The 18,979-nt window shown below is 30.5% G+C and overlaps 2 protein-coding genes across 2 annotated transcripts in view; both read left to right on the forward strand.

The window, feature by feature from the left end:
* LOC143195284 (voltage-dependent calcium channel type A subunit alpha-1) overlaps positions 1-18,979 on the forward strand; it is a 182,784-nt gene that overhangs the window by 18,873 nt on the left and 144,932 nt on the right. The gene's annotated exons all lie outside the window — the stretch shown is intronic.
* LOC143195285 (uncharacterized) lies at positions 49-3,059 on the forward strand. Its single transcript, XM_076402296.1, has 4 exons — positions 49-176; positions 282-440; positions 1,750-1,923; positions 2,818-3,059. The coding sequence occupies exons 1-4, from the start codon at positions 87-89 to the stop codon at positions 2,980-2,982; spliced, it is 588 nt and encodes a 195-aa protein (XP_076258411.1). The 5' UTR covers positions 49-86; the 3' UTR covers positions 2,983-3,059.

Consider the following 18,979-nt stretch of genomic DNA (forward strand, 5'->3'; position numbering starts at 1 on the left):
AATAGAGCGTTTAATGTATACGTTCCTATTTTAAAATATGGTCTAGATAACATAATATCAACTAGTTTTCAGCATAATTTCGGTACATGATGGTTAACAAATTTGTCGGATTGATTTTAGGAATTTTGCCAGTTTTAATCTACGCTAGGACTAGTCAGACATCTATAGAAATATCGGTAAGAACAATGTTAATTTGTTATCCATCATAAAACCTCCCAACATTCAGCTTAAGTAATGAAGAAACTACTTAGCGAATAAATACATTATTCGATATATTTCAGAACAGAAACTCTTTCATTAAACGATTCACTGATTGTAAAGAATTCAGCAATTATACAATTCACTGGACTACCACAGACGTTTCCAGAAATCAATCTTCGAATCTATTTATGATCAGTTTAAAATGTCGGTTGGATAAAAGCATTAGTAAGCAATTTGCCGTAAGTATAGCAGTTGTCTTGTTACCAACTATACTATTTCCTAGCGGAAATATCACTGTAATATAGGTTTAGTACTTGGTTCGTTATAACTGGCATTAATTAATTTTCAAGCTTTTGTATAAGTTTAGAGCCTTGTTGTGGAAAATTGGGTACATGGCGCTGCTCAACCAGATTAAATGGTATATATTGCTTTTATGATTGGAAAAATATTAGTAAAATAAAGAAATAAAAAGAGGTAAATCCAGAAAATGGGGCAGCCGGATGAAGCTTCCCATTATATTATAAATATACTTGAAGTACTATCCATCCTCGTGTAACTTTGACGAACTGTTTCTTCATATAAAATTTAATATGTAGTCGATGATTTTTTCTCCACTTAAGAGTGACTTATTGATTACATTGGTTTTGTAAACAATTCATGATTATATCAAAGAGTCACACGCTAGCCACGTAAAAAATTTACCATTTTTAAATTAACAAAAATTGGACATTTATGTTCACTGTATTTAATTAATTTTTTGCCGAATAAGTTCATTATTGTGATATTCTTCTTGAAGTACTGTTGACTTGTAATTGGCATTGACGTAAATTAACTGTCATTTTACACTAATACATGTTTTAAACTCTTTTTGAATATATGAGTTAAATGTCGCAAAGAATATTAATATATTTGTATTCCTTTAAACACATATCTAGAAGCAACTTCCTGGTATTATTACAAGGGAAATTGCTAACACTTTCAATACTTGTTTTAATAAAATTAGCTCATTTTTGAGAAAGCTAGGATATTGCATATCTTTCTACCTTCATACTCACTCTCAATACTTGTATATTGTACTAAACTTTCGGACTACAAATACTTGGAGCAAGACCGTCACTGTACAAAAAAGAATATCTACAGGATATATAATAAGTAAGACCATTAAGTTCTATAGCGTCAATATTCTATTTCGATAGGTAATAACCTACGTCTAGAAATATAATAGTCTGATTCAGAACAGCAGTGGCATATTCCACTTATCTTTACCTTTACTTTTAGCTGCTTATTTTCAATAAACTTCAACAATTTTCAAATGAAAGTGGATACAAAGACTTATCAGATAGGATTGAAATTAATCCGTAACGACAACATCACCATATCAAATAGACCATGTATAGCAAAAATTTAAAGTGCTATAAGAGCGGACACACCACATACGAAACATAAAATAACAACGTTTAATTCTAAAAAGTCGGTTACATTTTTAAAATTGATGAGTTTTATTGCCTAATAATAATACCTGCCTTATAATAGAACTCAAAATTTTAGATGGAATTTGATGTAATGAAATGTGATTATAATGGGAATTTAGATACTTGCGAGTATTTTATTAAACATTTAAGGAGAAACAGAGTGTGCGATAACATGAATAAGAAAAATGCCTTTTACACTAGATTCATGACCCAGTTTTCACCGCCTATTGTCGGATGTCCAGTTACACCTGTAAGTTCAAAACCAGTAACATCAAAACTAAATATAAAATTATATTTAATATATAAAAGAGGCCGTTTGTTGAGATTTCTTGATAATATGCAAATTTAAATGAAATTGCAATTATGCCGGTAAATATCTTTACAGCATTTTTGATACCTGTTTTTTTTTAGTATCATATCTTTGCCCCTTTCTTCCTTGTGATGCTCAATACTCGTCATTAATGTTTAATTTCTTATGCATAGTTATAGTTTAATTTTATTATTCTCTTTTATTAGATGTCATTTTTAGCAATATTATGATATTTTATAATTTTCTCTCCTTCTTGCATTTTCTTGCAGGGCGTTGCTTTATTATTTCAAGATTTTAAATAATTACCTACTAATTTTTCTATTTCCTTCTTTTCCATCCATTCTTTAACTTCTCTTTTATTTATATACTCTTTATGTTATTAATATCTTAGTTATTGTTTCTTTTCCTGGTTAAAAGTATCTTATTCACAGTATATTTATTGCCGCCACCATTTTGTTCCCTTCCAAAACCGGTCTAATATTGACCAGAAAAAATTAATCCACTTTCCTATTCATAATTTTTTTGATTTTGGATTATTAATAATTAAATATAATACCCAGTAGTTACTATGACATATATTAACCAATATACCTGGATTTAAGAAACCACATTTTAAGAACTACATGTGTTTGTTTACGTAATCTCCAAAACAAAAATTAACTTCGAATTTTGCTACGAATTTTCTTTAATAACTTGTAGAAAAAAATTCCATTTCTTGTGTACAACATCAGTATCAATAGCTGTACTGTATTAAACCAACTAATAACCTACCCTATATAATTAAAATGTCAGAATAAAACCTAAGAACATTAAATATAAATAGTTTATTTACAGGGAACATATGTATTATCTAAGATCCCAATGGATGAAGAGTTTTTAAAATATCTACCCGTTAAAGACTCATTTTGGAAGATCCGGATTAAGGGTTTCGATAAAAATGTCCTAATATCTTGTGTCGACTTAGACTTGGCTATTACAACCGATGCTAAACGAGGATAAATGGTTTTAATTATTACTATTAAATAATAAAATAAATAACACTTACAAGTTACAAAATAAAGTAAATTTTTAATTAATTTTGTTTTATTTCATAAAACAACAATTTTACTAGCCGGTTATATTATTTGCATATCCGCAACTGTTTTTGAAAGGTTATACTGTATGAAATATGATCAATCAAATCCATGATGGAGGTTTAATGTAACTAGAGTAGATTTAGATTTATTCTATTTTTACGGTCTCTAAAATGCTATTCGCTCCATTTGCAAGCAAGCATTATGTGAATAACAAATAATTTAATAATATTACAGGTTGTTTATATTAAACCTATGGATTGATGATCAACACGGAAGAGATATTTAAATATTTTTAAAAGATTTCAAACAATGTAAGTGTTCATGATTGAAAATTTAACACTAAATGATAATTTTTTTAATCAATTCAATGCATTTTTCACAATGTATAGATAATATACAAAACTATAATATATCACATATTGTTTATACACAAAATTTCATTTTAATATGTATTCTTAATACTCGTAAAGTAACAATTTAATATAATAGTATTACTCTTATATAATACGACTCTTACAAGGTCTATTAGATGCGAGTTGATGTACACTCTGTCTTTACATAGATTAAAAAATAATTTTCTCCAACAATGTCCAGGTTTGATGGTTGTATTCTTGATATCTTAATATTCTGTTTAGTATATTCAACTTAATGAAATCGAACAGGATAATCACATATTTATTTTTCACTATAGGATACATAAACAGCTTCAGCTGCATTTAATGTAAAGGTTGAGTTTTGCGGCTTCTGCGAGGCGGTATTGTAAAAATATGCTTGTGGTTATCCTGGGAGCAATTAAGTGCCTCCATATGCAGTGTGAAGTGTGATTATTTACTTTCAGTAACAATGAAGAGTTTTTGATATGCCTTGTGTGAACTTTAAAATAATATATATAGATAAGTTTGTGAAAATTAAAAGAATTCAATTTTGAAATAATTCATACTTTCATTCATTGATTTTGGCGAGTCGATTTTTGCAGTCAATTGGTACCAAATACTTATCAGCTTTATAACTTTATCTATTTGAATTAAATTCACAAATGAAATATTTTAAAATATCAAGTCGCTAAAACTTTCGCAACCGATATCTGAATATATGTCATTCACTCTGCTTCTACTCCTTAGGGGGTAGGCCTAACAATCATCCATAATGTTAAAAAAATTACATTTGAATATGTTTTAAGTCCACTGTTTTCCTATTTCCATTATGTTGTGAATAAAGTTTTATGACAACCAAAAATCCATTTAAAATATTACTCAGATGCCTAAGTCTACTACCTGACGATCCCTGTCGGTCAGTCTGTACTAGTCAATATCTAGCAATCATGTAATTTTCGGACTTTATTCCCTCGAACCCCCATGGATACATTTGAAATGAACCTGGAACATTTACCATTCTATAGTCTTTAGAAAATTTTACAAAAAAAACTAGAATTTCGAAGATCGATTGTTTAAACTGCCACAGAACCTAGCGCATAATACACTAAAATTTAACCCACAGGACTTAACTAAAATACAGGATTACTCACACGGCAACAACGTTGCCTACGTGATAAGATGTAAAAAATTTTATGGTGTTCATATTAATTGGAGTATGCCCTATAGGCACTAATAATTTACAGCACGTATGTTAAATATAATGGTATCCGTTATTTTCTGCCACAATGGATGACAATGGATGAGATTTTGTACTGAAGCACTTTTTACATAAGCGCCAAAAGAAAAACAATTCAATAAAAGCCATAAATAAGTTTAAAAAAAAAACAATTGAAAATGCTTAGATGCTTTAAAAATCTTGATACTTGAAGTTTATAGCTATTTAAAACTAATATACTAAATATAACAAATGAAAATTTCGGATAATCTTTCCAAACCCAAGAAAATCCGACAAGTATAAAAAAGATGACAATCTGTTCTGAATCTGCAACTATAAAAGACTATGTAATAGGCACAATAAACGTATATAATAATGGTAAAAGAGCATCATATCAATATTTCAACCCAAAACAGTGTTGGTTATAACACCCTTTTGTTGTCATCAATTTTGTCAAAAAATCAGGCGTATTTTTAAATTGTTTTCAAAGAACCACGTGCCTAATTCAGATATTTCGGATTTTTACTACAATAGAAGTGATTTAGCCATTTTTTTGTAAAAATTTAATAGAACTTAAATCATTCCGTCATTCATTCCATTCACTGTGCCAACCTTAAGTGAAAATGTAATAAAAAACTAGCTGGACCACTATTATTAACACAGTTAGTGATTGAGAAAGCTTTCAATTGGACAGCAACCTAAAAATTTGCATCAAAATTATAGGGCAACTGGAATTTGATTTGAAAACGAGTAACACATCATGAAAGGAACAAACGATCTCTATAAAAAAATCGGAAAAACTCAGTTAAAGCAAGTTAAAGCAAAAGAACATCAAGGGATCCTACAAAATAGACCTTACTACATAATAAAAGCTGAAGAAGGTTCAATAAACTTCTATCTACAAGAGCTATAAGCATATAAAGTAGAATTATTCCGTGATTCTGTGAATGCACCTCGCATCGAGTGTCAGCATTTCTATAATCAAAAGGTTAGCCGGGAAATACGCAGTCCAGGATACAGCTCTATGAACACTTATCAGATTTTAGTTGGATAACATATCCTTCACAAAGTGAAAAAACCACACCTGAAGAACTTACTTATTGTTGTATGGCAACTAATTTCATTTTTTTAAATAAATTAATTGCTGATCTGCAATGGGGATACAATTCGAAATTTAATCATATCCCATGCATTCTTCTTAAAATAACGTCGATATGACTAGACAGTCATTAATTATAAGTACAACATCATTTACCACGTTTGCAAAAGTATTTTACTAAGAAAAGTGGTTAAATAGAAAACGAGAAAGAACGAAACAGAAATAACTTTCTTGGAAACCCAAATTGATATGTCTCTCTTTTTTCTAATATATTTCTGCCACGTATTTGTCGATATAGACATTTTCTCTTTTATTTTTATTAAATTTCTCATAAAACGACTTTATTCGTTTTGATTTAATAGATTATTGGCCGTGTCTGAGGGGCAAATGTAAACATAGACAGAGGCCCCCTCCTAGTGTAAACGCAGACAAATATAAAAGCCTGAACGTGAACAATATTAATAAATTTCAGTTCGTTAACATACCAAATCATAAAAACTTCCTTTTATTAAAATTTTAATATTATGTATTATTTATATAATGCATATTTAAGGAGATATTTTAAGCTACGGCATATATATTGAATGTGTGAAATTAATTTGTTTACCGCAAATTTGTTTATAGCATATATAGTTATAATGCGACTATGTTCAACATTCTTAAAAAGAAGCGTGCTAGTTAATATTTATTAAAAACTTATATGGAAAGGATTGAATTGTATATCATATTTGCGTTAAAAGAATGTACTAATATTGTATACCTTGACAGAAAATTCTACTTCTATATATTAAAGCAAAACAGAATGTTCCATAACTATATCAGTTATAAAATTGTATTTCACAGCATCAGCTGCGTTAAGTGAATTTATTAATATTGTATTCTTTAACAGAAAATTCTACTTCTATATATTAGAGCAAAATACAATGTTCCACAACTATATTAACTGCACCACCTGCTGCAAGCCCAATACCAATCGTTCTTCTTTCCTCAATTTCTCAATTAATTTGATTTATTTTTATCAATCATTTAATTCTGGTTATTATATATATATATATATATATATATGAAACGACCTTCCAATTTACAGATACGATCATTGGATTTTTCATGTAGTGAATTTTTGAGATGTGGAAAAGCTAAAATTATAATCAGAATTATTGATTTGGTAGTTTGGAGGTAATTTACGTAAGTCATAATATATAAAGTCATAAACATAATATATATATATATATATATATATATATATATATATATATATATAATACTATATTATTTTAAGGAAAACAAAACTAATAAAACTAACAAAATAAATCATAAACGCTCTATACGTCAACAATCTGATTAGAATAAATAGATTTTGTACAGTTTTATTAATAAATGGTCTGACCAGGCTCAGTTATCATAATCGTAAATCGAAACAAAATGTTAAAGATTGGCGTGAACAGGATTCTAAGAAAATTGGTGTTCAAAAATCAGCCAAGGAAGTGATAGCATAGGTTACAAGATTTTTGTGAATTACCTCCAAACTGCCAAATCAATAATTCTGATTATAATTTTAGCTTTTTTTTGTAGAAAAATTGTCTCCCTGACTTTGACTCTTCTCACATTTCCACTTCTCAAAAATCGACTACATAAAAAAATCCAATGATCGTATCTGTAAATTGGAAGGTCGTTTCAATAAATATATTGAGAGAAATTAAACTATAAATCCGTGTTTTACTATTTCTCAATATTATTATGGAATTAAATTTTATGGTCTAATACAATTATGGATGCTACAATATTCAGAAGATTAATTCCTCATTATATAACTTCGTGTTATAATTCTGTAGCCATTAGGTGGGGCCTATTACAACGGATCGTGTTAAGGGCTTTTAATAACCTAAGGTGTATAATAGCATTGTATACTGAGGATGACGTATCTCTGATTAGGAGATTTCAATCGAACATTTCTCTATTGACATTGATACTGTGGGATAACTCTGGTTTAATTCCAATCGCGGATCTATAGAATCACTTACAATTGTTATTTACAATGTAAATACTATGCTAAAGAAAATTAAGTTAGAAGCTTTATAAGTACAGTAACTAAATGTTTTGTTAATAAATATTTTATAACGCATTTACGAAATAAATTAACGTTTGATTAAATATTCTGTTCATGAGAAACTGTTACAAAAATAGTTGGAAAGCTAGATAAATTGATGTTTGACATTGAATATTTAACAATATTTCCAATTATCTCTAAAGTACTAGTCTAGTTTCATATAGCTGTATTTTATTTTCATTTTTGTCGCATTAATTCTACGAAAGCCACTGTTCTATGTCAATTTGACCACTAACTGAACCAAGAAATGATTTGATGATGTAAATCGTTGAATCAACAGAAATTTAATTTACATCCGATCTTACATAAACAAAACTCATTCTTAGAAACTAATAAACTTATTCAGATAATCTTTTATAATGAATGTATTAATATGGATCTGGCAAAGTAAACTATCTATTGAAATATACTTATGTATATTCATATTACTATGCACGCTAACCCTTTGGGGATACAATATACTAAGTTGTTTAATTAAAATGCAAGATATTCGCCAATTCTCTTGTGGAATTACCTTGTACCAACACTAATCCGTTGAACCAAATCTAATTAATATTATCGAGGTATGTTCAACATAACGAGTATGTCAAAACTTTTTGGAAGATTACAAGGGAACACATTTACATTACTACAATTAACGACATATATTAACAAAAAAAATAATATTTTTGTTAAAAAAACTGTCTAGTTCTTCAGTTTAGAACTAGTCTGCGGCTCTATTTTATATGTGGCGGTGCCATCTAGCGGAGAGCAAAGGCGTTAAGGTCGGGTTATTGACGTGAACTGAGTATTGATCTGAATTTGTACACGCAATGGGAATCGCTGAAGGGACGACGAAGTTCGATCGATAGATGCTTACATTGTTTTACGGTGGCAGATGTCGCTAGTTCTTCACATAAGAAAATAAAATGGTTAACTCAATAAATTGTATTTAAAGTTTCAACATCTAGCTAATGTAATTCAACCGAATAATATAACACCTGTATATCAGCCCAAAATAACACTAAAGCTAGTTTAAGCTGTTAACTGTCATGTTAACTGTTCTTAACTATTATTACAACGTGTTAAAACTATTTATAAAAATATAGGATTTCTAGTTTGGTGTCGAAATTCTCGTTCAACAGTCGACCAAGGGCATAGAGTAACAGCCGTTATTGAATAGGCGCTTAAAGAAAAGGAACACTGTCCTATAATATGTTTGGATGCCCTACAAGCTTTTGGTATTTGGTATGGTATTTGTCAATTGGAACTATTGTCAATTGCTGGAATCGTATTTTTTCGGAAAAAAAAATAGTTTCGCCATAAGGGGTATTTTCAATATTTAAATCTATTTAAGATGGAGTTCCACAAAGTGGTGTCTTGAGACCATTCCTATATGTGCCCAATCCCAACTGTAAAAAATAACAGTCTTTGTAAATTTGCCGACGACAGAGGGGAGATAGGGTAGTAGAACTATCTAAGTAGACCATTCTTAAAAAAATCAATCACCGAATTCTCCCTCTTGTATTTACCATATCCATAAAAAAGTTAGTATTTATCCTCTCCTCACACATTCTAACCTAATGCTAATGTATAATTCTTAAGAATTGCATACATATCTATGCACATAAATTGTTCACATTATACAACTTCCTAGAATTAGCTACTATTAGTTACATTAATAATTATATATTTACCCTTATATATTTCCACTTTCATCACCCCGACTTCGAAATTAAGCGATTGAAGTGAGTCACTAAGCTGTAAATTTCCAATTGATCTAACGGTTGTTTATAATTTCATCTTTTGTCAATTTCTTCTTCAATGTGTCTGATTGAGTTCATCCAAACTAAAGGTGTTATTTTAAACATTCTAACTCTAACATTCTAAGAAGAACAAGAACATTATATCTGCACTGAATTATTAATAATAGTTATGACTAATAATACCTAATCAATTGATATTCTATTCCAAAGATTACCTTTTTCCATCAACTTTTATTGATTTAACACCTTGCTTGAGTGACTCAATGTCTCATTCTGAAAGAGCCATGTCACTGGGAAATACACAAATTGAAATAAAAAGTTTTCCTTGATTTTATTATATGCTTTTAGAAATTGTATTTATTTAAAAGCAATGTCTGGAAGTTGCATCTGACCTATTCGTTGGTTATCTTTACAACCTTTAATTCCTATATTACCTGGGATGTTCTATATGCCTCAAAGACCATAGCTCTAACTATCCTTCGACACTTTCCAGACAGTTTCTTCTGAAATAACTCTATTATGCTAATATTGAAAAAACTACTCACTGTTCTCATACATCTCATATATTTGAGCTCTTTTGATCTTGATTCGTTACCCACTTCGTATAAGAACCATTTCCTTTCCGTGAATCCTAGATTACATTTTTCATTTTTTGAAATATTTTAATGGCCGTTCCAATACTAATTTTCAGTGCAGCTGCAACATGCTAATAATAATTTCAACAAAAACCCTTACACCTTAAAATTTAACACTAAAAATGTTTCCCTCTCTGACGAGTTTTACTGGCAAGATGGGGACCTTCATTATCTCGTTTCTATTCTACGTAACTGATTGGAGATGAAATATGTTCTATCCGGTTTCGACATTTTCAATCAGAGTAATAATAAGCAGCTATGTGAAATCTATCAAAATAAGCAAAGCGTTAAACAACGTTTCCTGGTTTATAACCTGTTGGTGTTATAAATAATATTTTGAAGACTTTTGTAGACATTTGACAACCGAAGGACGTTTTCAGGCTCATTGGTTTACATGCTCAAACTTGTCAGACAATATAGTATCTATATATCCTAAACTGGAATAAAATGAGAAAGAATGTTGTCCGATTTTTAAACGAATTTACATATTAGGGCAGGCAATAAATTAAACATCTTGATGACGTATGTTCACTGCTACAATGGTTGGACTATATGTACAGCTACCGTCGTAGTCACCAAATAATACATATGTATTGGGACAACAACAAAAATTGTATTTATTGAAGAAAATTGATACATTGTATATAAACGAAAGTATTTTCCAACATTTTGTAAAACGTTTTTCTATATTTTCGACAACACGACGATACTGTTTCAAAAGAAAGATGCTGATTTAGCGGTGATCCAATCATTCATGTATGATCGTACTTCTTAAATGTTTCGAAACCTTGCGCCAGCCAAACCATTCTACATCGATTTAATCAAGTGGAAACCAAAAGGTGCTATGTACGGTGAATACGCTGAGTATAGCAAAGAAAATTAATTCGAGTTGAAACAATGTATCCTTAACAACTCTTACAAAACGTAGTAAAGCCTAGTCATGCAAAGAAATGACTGTGGGTCTGTATTTGTATTTGTATGTGTATGGGTCGCCAATTTGTTCCAGTACAGTATTGAACGTCCTATAGAATGTTACCGGTGACGGTGATCGAAATTTTCTGTTTAATGTATACCCAGAGATCCATTGAAGAGGACGCCCTTTTGGAGAATTGTATGAAAATCCAGAGGACTACCCACTAAAAACTGTATGAACGGCATGCAATAAGATGTAGAGATAGCAGATTTCAAGAATCGCAGCAGGGTCCAGCTATCCAAAAGATAGGAGAGAGAAGTCTTAAGAAATTTACTTCTTCTGATAATGCATGCGTTAAACTGCCTCGCTAATTTACCCTTTTACAGGGGATCAGCCCCCGTAACAATGTTTTCAATAATCCCTCGAAAGATTGTATAAAGTTGTAATTTTTTCCGCCAAACAAAAAGTATTAAATAATATTTATGCTCATATAACAATTTTCAGATCAACAGCTGAAATTCTACGTTCTCTAATTTATTAAATGTTTTACCGAAATTCAGATTTTGGCTAAAATATTTTCCGATTGATTCAGAATTAGCGCGTTTATCACGCAAACTTATTGGCCGGATAATTTTTTAATTTTTGTCTATCTGAGGCGACGGCATGAAGGTCTGAGAATTCTCCGCTCAAATGTGTACTTCCTAATGGCTTTCATCGCTACCTTTTGAAGAATGGCTTTGCGGTAACAGACTCGTCTTAGGAATTCTTCCAGCAGCTACCTTCTTCTAAGGTATCCATGAAAGCAGATCCAGATCCGCAAATCACCGCGAGAGTTTCTGTTTGCATTCAAACGTCTCAATATGTTGATCATTTATTATGACATATTCACGAATGCAGAAGAGTTTTCGGCTGATGTCACCATAAATTATATTTTTACTTTTGTTGCGCCGCTTTTGTATTGTTAGCGAAGCCGAACAGTTGCTTGTGTATTTTAATAATATTTTCCCTTAGGAGGTGATGAGAAATGAAGATATAGAAGGCAGTATTAAATAGATTTTAGTTGAACACGAATTATCTAGATCACCAGCATGGAAAAAGGGTTGTTATTGTAAGAAAAAATTACACGTCGCCTTGTTCTTAAGATACTAGATATTCTGAGAGTTTTCTATACGGTGACTAAAAATATATTATAATCAGTCACTGTCCTATTGGATATTGAGTTCTCGACAGAAATGGGGACCGACCATGGTCGTCGGTAATAAAATCTTGTTTCACTCTAGCTTAAACTTAGTGGACTTCACTTCACTTCACACGCCAATATATTAAAATAATTTCTTGATACTTGCGCATCAACTTAACTCATTTATTGATCAAATTTTGCATGCCATGAAAATTAGATATTTGACCTATCGCCGAAGCAATATTTAAAGGCTAATTTAAATTTAATAACTACTCATACGCAAGCTTTTGTTAATCCAATCCACTTTACAATCCAAATATTTATTCATGTGGTATTTGCTTATATTTTATTTGTCCTGAATTTTAAGATGATGAAGGTGAATATTCTTTATTGATTTCGACAACGTTTTATTTAATTTAAAACTTGTAATATACAAATGATGAAAATCTTTATTATTTTTGCATTTAGCAATTAGCACAAATATTCATTAAAAACTCATTTTTGCTTCATTGTTACACTAATTATATAAGAAGATTTATGTTATCTACTATATTCCTTTCTTGTTAAATCGACAAATTTTATTGCATTATATAACATTTTCGGAATATTTTCTTATTTATTATTTCTTAGTTATACACATGTTCCTTAAATATATCAGTGTATTTACATTATTAGCATTAAGCTTTATTAAAAATATTTTCCTTATTACATTTTGTCAATTAGTTTTGTTTCCACTGGAGTTCCAATATTATTTCAGGAATTTCTGATTATTTTAATTATTTTTATATTCTCTCCAATATAATGGAAAATAATTTTAGGTACTATGTTATATTACAACTTTTTCTGTAGTAAGTATAGTATTTTTCAATAATGATAGGTCAATTTGTTGTTATTTTAATTTGCCCACTTAAAAATTTCAACGGTGGAATATATCATCGTTTGAATGCCGCTATATTATTCCACTTGAATTTGAGCTGTGGTTTACCTTGCGTTTTGTTGATTTTAGAAGCATTAGACTTAATAAAACTCGACGACCAGGTCTATTGGAGACAAATTGTACAATTTTATACCTAATTTACGCCGCCTCCGCGACAATTAAACAAAACACATAATCGTTCATGCAAACTATTCCTAGTAGCATCTACTGTATGCCCATAGAACCATTATGCAGAACCACATAAAGTCGTACATATCGCTCATGACCCAAATATTAGTGTTCTGCAGGACGAGATTAAAGACCATCTCCAGAAACTCGCCCAACAATAACTGTCTCTGGATGCATTATCACCGCCTCAACCTCGTGTGATAATATGACAATAATGTTTATAAAGATATCGCCCAATCGAAATCGTACGATGTCGCCATTCATCTTAATGTTTTGGGGTTAGTGAATTTTGAATGAGGATAAAAAGGAGACATTTTACATATACTTCTTAATATTCTTATTATAGTTCATGTTATAATATTTTGGTTACTAGCCATTCAATAGACTTATCGCGGAGGATCATGATAAAGAGCCTTGATCGTACTGTATTATAATTACATTTATGAATTATAGATAAAAGAAAATGTATTTATGAATAGAATATTTCAGAAGGAATAAAACAGGACAGCATGTCACAAGGATACTCTGCTGATGACACTGACACAATTTTTCTAATAAAAATGAATTAAAGTTGTATTACTCCACAATGACAGCCGATATCGCTCCATACCTATTGCATATCCAGTGATTTTGAGACACAAATATGAAAACATGAAACTAATTTTAGAAAACATATAAATGGAAAGTTTTTGCTATATTGCTAGGACTACAGGGGTGTTTCACGGAGTGTTGCAGTTCTCTGTTTGTGGGACAGTAGAGTCATCAAAAACCACTATGAATTTAAAAGTTGACAAAAAAACTGACCTTGGTTGTGGTAAATCAAACTTTAAATATTAACCTCTTATTCCACACGAAAATGTGATTATTTTACCGTTACATATAAAACTTGGTTTAATGAAAATTTTTGTCAAGGCCATGGATAAAAATATAAAAATATTTTTGTATTTGCTAAATGCTAATATGCTAAGATGCTAAATTAAGAGAAAGCACTTTTGTTGGCCTAAAATAAGAAAACTGCATAAAGTACATTTGGATTTATTCTCCCATAATCTTGGAAAAGATAGATGAGCGTTGGTAAGGAAGATGGAATTCTAAAATTTTAGCAGATTACTGCTGGTCTGTAATGAAAGAATATTCTACTGTTCACAAGAGGGAAAGTTAATATTTCAGAATATAATGATCGTTAATTCTATTCTTATCTATATTTATTCATTGTCTATTTGTCAATATATATTACTATTTTTTAAATAAAATTAGTAATATAAATAAATAAATATGATTTAAAATGTTCACGATATCTTTATTTATTTATAGTACATTTACATAACGTAGGCTATTTACTGATAAGAACTACTAGTTTAAATCATCTACAGAAAATTCTTATAAAGTGAGATAACGCACTAAGGGAATATTTAACGATAAATATGTTTAAAGTAAGACGAACGTTATGTTGATGGGAGAACTAAAAGAAATATAACACAAATTGAGAAAATCCATAGAGCAAGCAGATTTAATTATCAAGAAGTATTATCAAAAAACATTAAATTCTAGAAGGAGAATATCTTAGAAGAGCGAGAATACCAACAGTCTACATAGTAGAAAATATGGATAGGATGAGAAACACAGGATAAAAGATGCAAAACGGTAAGATTACGAAAATACTGTAGAATGGCCAAAAAGACCCTACCGAATATTGAGAAGAAGCAAGAGAAAAGGGATCGAAATTGTGCACATCATGGTAACGAGACAATTGATATGAAATATAACACACTTAGCGGTAGAAAAGGTGTAATCAAGGCAGTTGGATAGATTATAATTCCGTTAGGGTATGCATTTATTTTATCTTTGTTTTATGTTTATGTAATATCAGTAAGCAAAAGTCAAGAAACAGCAATCCCTGTCACGCCAGTTTCATCAAGACCTATTGTCTTCTGGGATGGTCTCTTAAGTTAGTCACTAACAAGTCGATAGGCTCAATGAAGAGAATAGTATAACGGAGTTTACGTTAATAGTATAGGCGGTAAAAAAACTATAAATTATAATATTAATAAACAACTAAATATATTCCAATCATTTGTGTACAGTTTGTTTTTACGTAAAAATCGTTCTTATAATTTTCTGGTTATATCATTCTCTGGTTCAAAATTTTCGTTTGTTTAATAAAAATAATTTACAGGACCTATGAAATTAAGAATAAATACCTTTAATAAATTAGTAAGTTCAACAAATATCTACATGAAAACTACACATATTCTATACAACAATTTTCATTTTAACTTACTATTTTATAATAAACCGTAACCTTCTAGTCGAGATCAAGCCAATCACTAAGCTCCATGATCCTAATACTAATACGATAATGTAGATGGCGGTAAAATGAACCTTTTCGTAATATATATGATTGAATGTATAAAAAACAATATCTATGAATTTTATTAATATTTAACTCTAAGGTGAGAGAGTAAATGAAAGTATTTAAATTATGTTACAATTTTCTTGAATTAATTTTATTAAGAAATCAGCTTTAATGTAACAATTAATGATTATAAGCAAGATTACCCCTATACATAGATACGGGAAATTGAAAGAAAAATAGTCTTTTTATTCATTGACTTAATATATTGAAAGTTACTCAATTCAAATAAAGACTAAAGGGGCATAATTTTGAAAATGATATGGCATCAATAGTGAGGTTAGGGGCAAAGAACGGCATCGGAAGATATGAATGACCGAATAAACTCCCGTGTGAAACGGATGGTTTGGAGTTTCCGCTGCGCACGCCTTCTCCCGGCAAATACACCAGTCTCCATGCCATTCGGAAACAGGAGGGGATTAAGCCCAAACAGACTTATAAACCTATAAAGGTGGCTTTGGTTTTTTTTAGTCAGGTTAATTTTGAGCGACTTACATTAGATTATATAATGCAATAGGTTTTAACTCCAGATTATGACAAACAAAGTACAGTTAGCTAAAAGACAAACGTTCCATCTTTAATCCAAAGAATAGTTATGTGGTCCATTATTGCCATTCATCGGAAACCCCCCGTACGATATTTAGTCAGTCCAAAAATTGCTACCGAGAGATCCTGATCAACGAGTTGAGTAAGGCTCAGTCTGGTGAAATTGAAGATTTTTCGTATAAATAGATAGCGCGATGAAGACCATTTCCTTCTGGCCACGTCAATAAACAGTCGGTTTTGGGGAACACAGAATCCTCAATTAGTTCATGAAACATAATTGCATCCACTAAAAACAACTGTATGATATGGTATTCATGCTGAAAACAACATTGGTCACTATGTTTTTGAAAATGACCAAGGTGTTGCAGTTACTGTTACTGCTGAACGGTACCAAGACATGATTCGATATTTTCTTATGTGGTTTCAGCAAGCTTGGGCCACAGCACACACATCTCGTTCAAAGCGCGAACTGGCGATTTAGCATGGCCAGACGGATCTCCGGATTTAACAGCACCAAATTTTTTCTTACAGGATTTTTTAAAATGAAAAATTTATATGAATAAGCCCCAAGCGATTCAATGTCTTAAAGACAACATTCGTCACGAAATTGAGGAAATTCAGTCTGAGATGTTGGTAATCCATGGAAACTCAGGGTGAATATATTCCATCGATTCGAATTTGTTAAGTGGTATTGATGTTCTATAAGTAGTGGTTATATGTTATATCCCATCCAATAAAACAGCCGACTCACGTCATAAATGACGTCGAATATATTATAAATTGCAAAAATGCAAAACTTAAAATTCATTTTGAACTCGCATTTGAGCGCATTTTTCCTTTTCATATCATCCTAGTTAAGAAGAGATAGAATTCTGTCTGATTCCTCGGAATATGCAATCGAATCAACCTATAATATTCGACTTGCGTTGATGCCGACAAACGTTTGTGAAATTATTCAAAATATTAGTGGTAATAGTTAAAGGTGATAAACCGGAAAAAGTTGTAAAGTAAAAGTTAAAGTTGATGAGACAACAATGCGAGGATCTAACGTCATAAATTTTGATGGCGTTAGTCGGCTGTTTTATTGGACGGACTATAGTTATCAGGAAGAGGACCAGTGAAAACAAAAAACCATCTTAAAACAAATATTTTGTTTTTTTCAAGCGGTAAATTTAAAATAAAATAATTTATATAACTTTGCATGAACTTAACTTTACTCGGATGGAAGCCCAGTCAGAGAGTGTGGTTTTTGATGTTGTAATCTTGGAAGCTAATTGATAAAAACTGCAACATAAAATATTGGTATCATCTAACGTTTCCTTCAATAAATCGATTGTTGTGTAAACTGTGTGTAAACATGTAAAATAATGGTATCATCTAACGTTTCCTTCAATACATCGATTGTTGTGTAAACTGTGTGTAAACATGTAAAATGATGGTATCACCTACAGTTTCCATCAATAAATCGATTGTTGTGTAAACTGTGTGTAAACATGTAAAATGATGGTATCATCTAACGTTTCCTTCAATAAATCGTTTGTTGTGAAACTGTGTGTAAACATGTAAAATAATGATATCATCTAAGGTTTCTTTCAATACATCGATTGTTGTGTAAACTGTGTGTAAACATGTAAAATAATGATATCATCTAACGTTTCCTTCAATAAATCGATTGTGTGTAAACTGTGTGTAAACATGTAAAATAATGGTATCACCTACAGTTTCCATCAATAAATCGATTGTTGTGTAAACTGTGTGTAAACTGTGTGTAAACATGTAAAATAATGGTATCACCTACAGTTTCCATCAATAAATCGATTGTTGTGTAAACTGTGTGTAAACATGTAAAATAATGGTATCACCTACAGTTTCCATCAATAAATCGATTGTTGTGTAAACTATGTGTAAACATGTAAAATAATGGTATAATCTAACGTTTCCTTCAATAAATCGATTGTTGTGTAAACTGTGTGTAAACATGTAAAATAATGGTATCATCTAACGTTTCCTTCAATAAATCGTTTGTTGTGTAAACTGTGTGTAAATAGTCGGGACCAACAGCAAACTTGTTTTGGAACCATTCATCGAATCTACAGCATTATCGGTGAATGCGGCTTTAGTAGTTTCATGTGTCTCGAAGTCTTTATGGATGTGTTTTTTACTTAGAAAAAACCTATTAAAATATGATTTGTTATTAATCTAATTGATGGCTCTTATGAAGAATTAATTGTGCAGATTGAACTTTTCATTATGCAGACCTAGTTAAACACCCAAATAGCCGTCAACATGGAATTTAGTCAGATAAAATTCATGTGTTTTAGTGGAATATTGAAGACCCTGACTAAATGGGAATCGTGATAAAGGTCTTTTGGTATAACATATTCCAAAAATATTTTTTCACCATATTATTTTTTCGATTATACGAAGTGGTGTAAACCGATTTGTATGAAGATACTCAAAAACTAATAAGAAAGTTTATAAAAATATTATTTTTCTATGACTTAGAATTCAAGTGTTTCCAGAAGAGTGCATAAGAGGAACATGAACAATACTTTGCAAGCGACGAAAAACTGATAGAGAATTTTAA

This window comes from Rhynchophorus ferrugineus, unplaced genomic scaffold (genome assembly GCF_030347505.1).
Source record: "Rhynchophorus ferrugineus isolate W39M unplaced genomic scaffold, kcgeb_rfMv2 rfM4, whole genome shotgun sequence".
Lineage (NCBI taxonomy): Eukaryota > Metazoa > Arthropoda > Insecta > Coleoptera > Curculionidae > Rhynchophorus > Rhynchophorus ferrugineus.

Coding starts and splice junctions, on each gene's coding strand:
- LOC143195285 (XM_076402296.1), top strand. CDS start 87: ATGATGGTTAACAAATTTGTCGGATTGATTTTAGGAATTTTGCCAGTT. Junction 177..281: donor AGACATCTATAGAAATATCG/GTAAGAACAATG, acceptor GATATATTTCAG/AACAGAAACTCTTTCATTAA. Junction 1,924..2,817: donor TCGGATGTCCAGTTACACCT/GTAAGTTCAAAA, acceptor GTTTATTTACAG/GGAACATATGTATTATCTAA.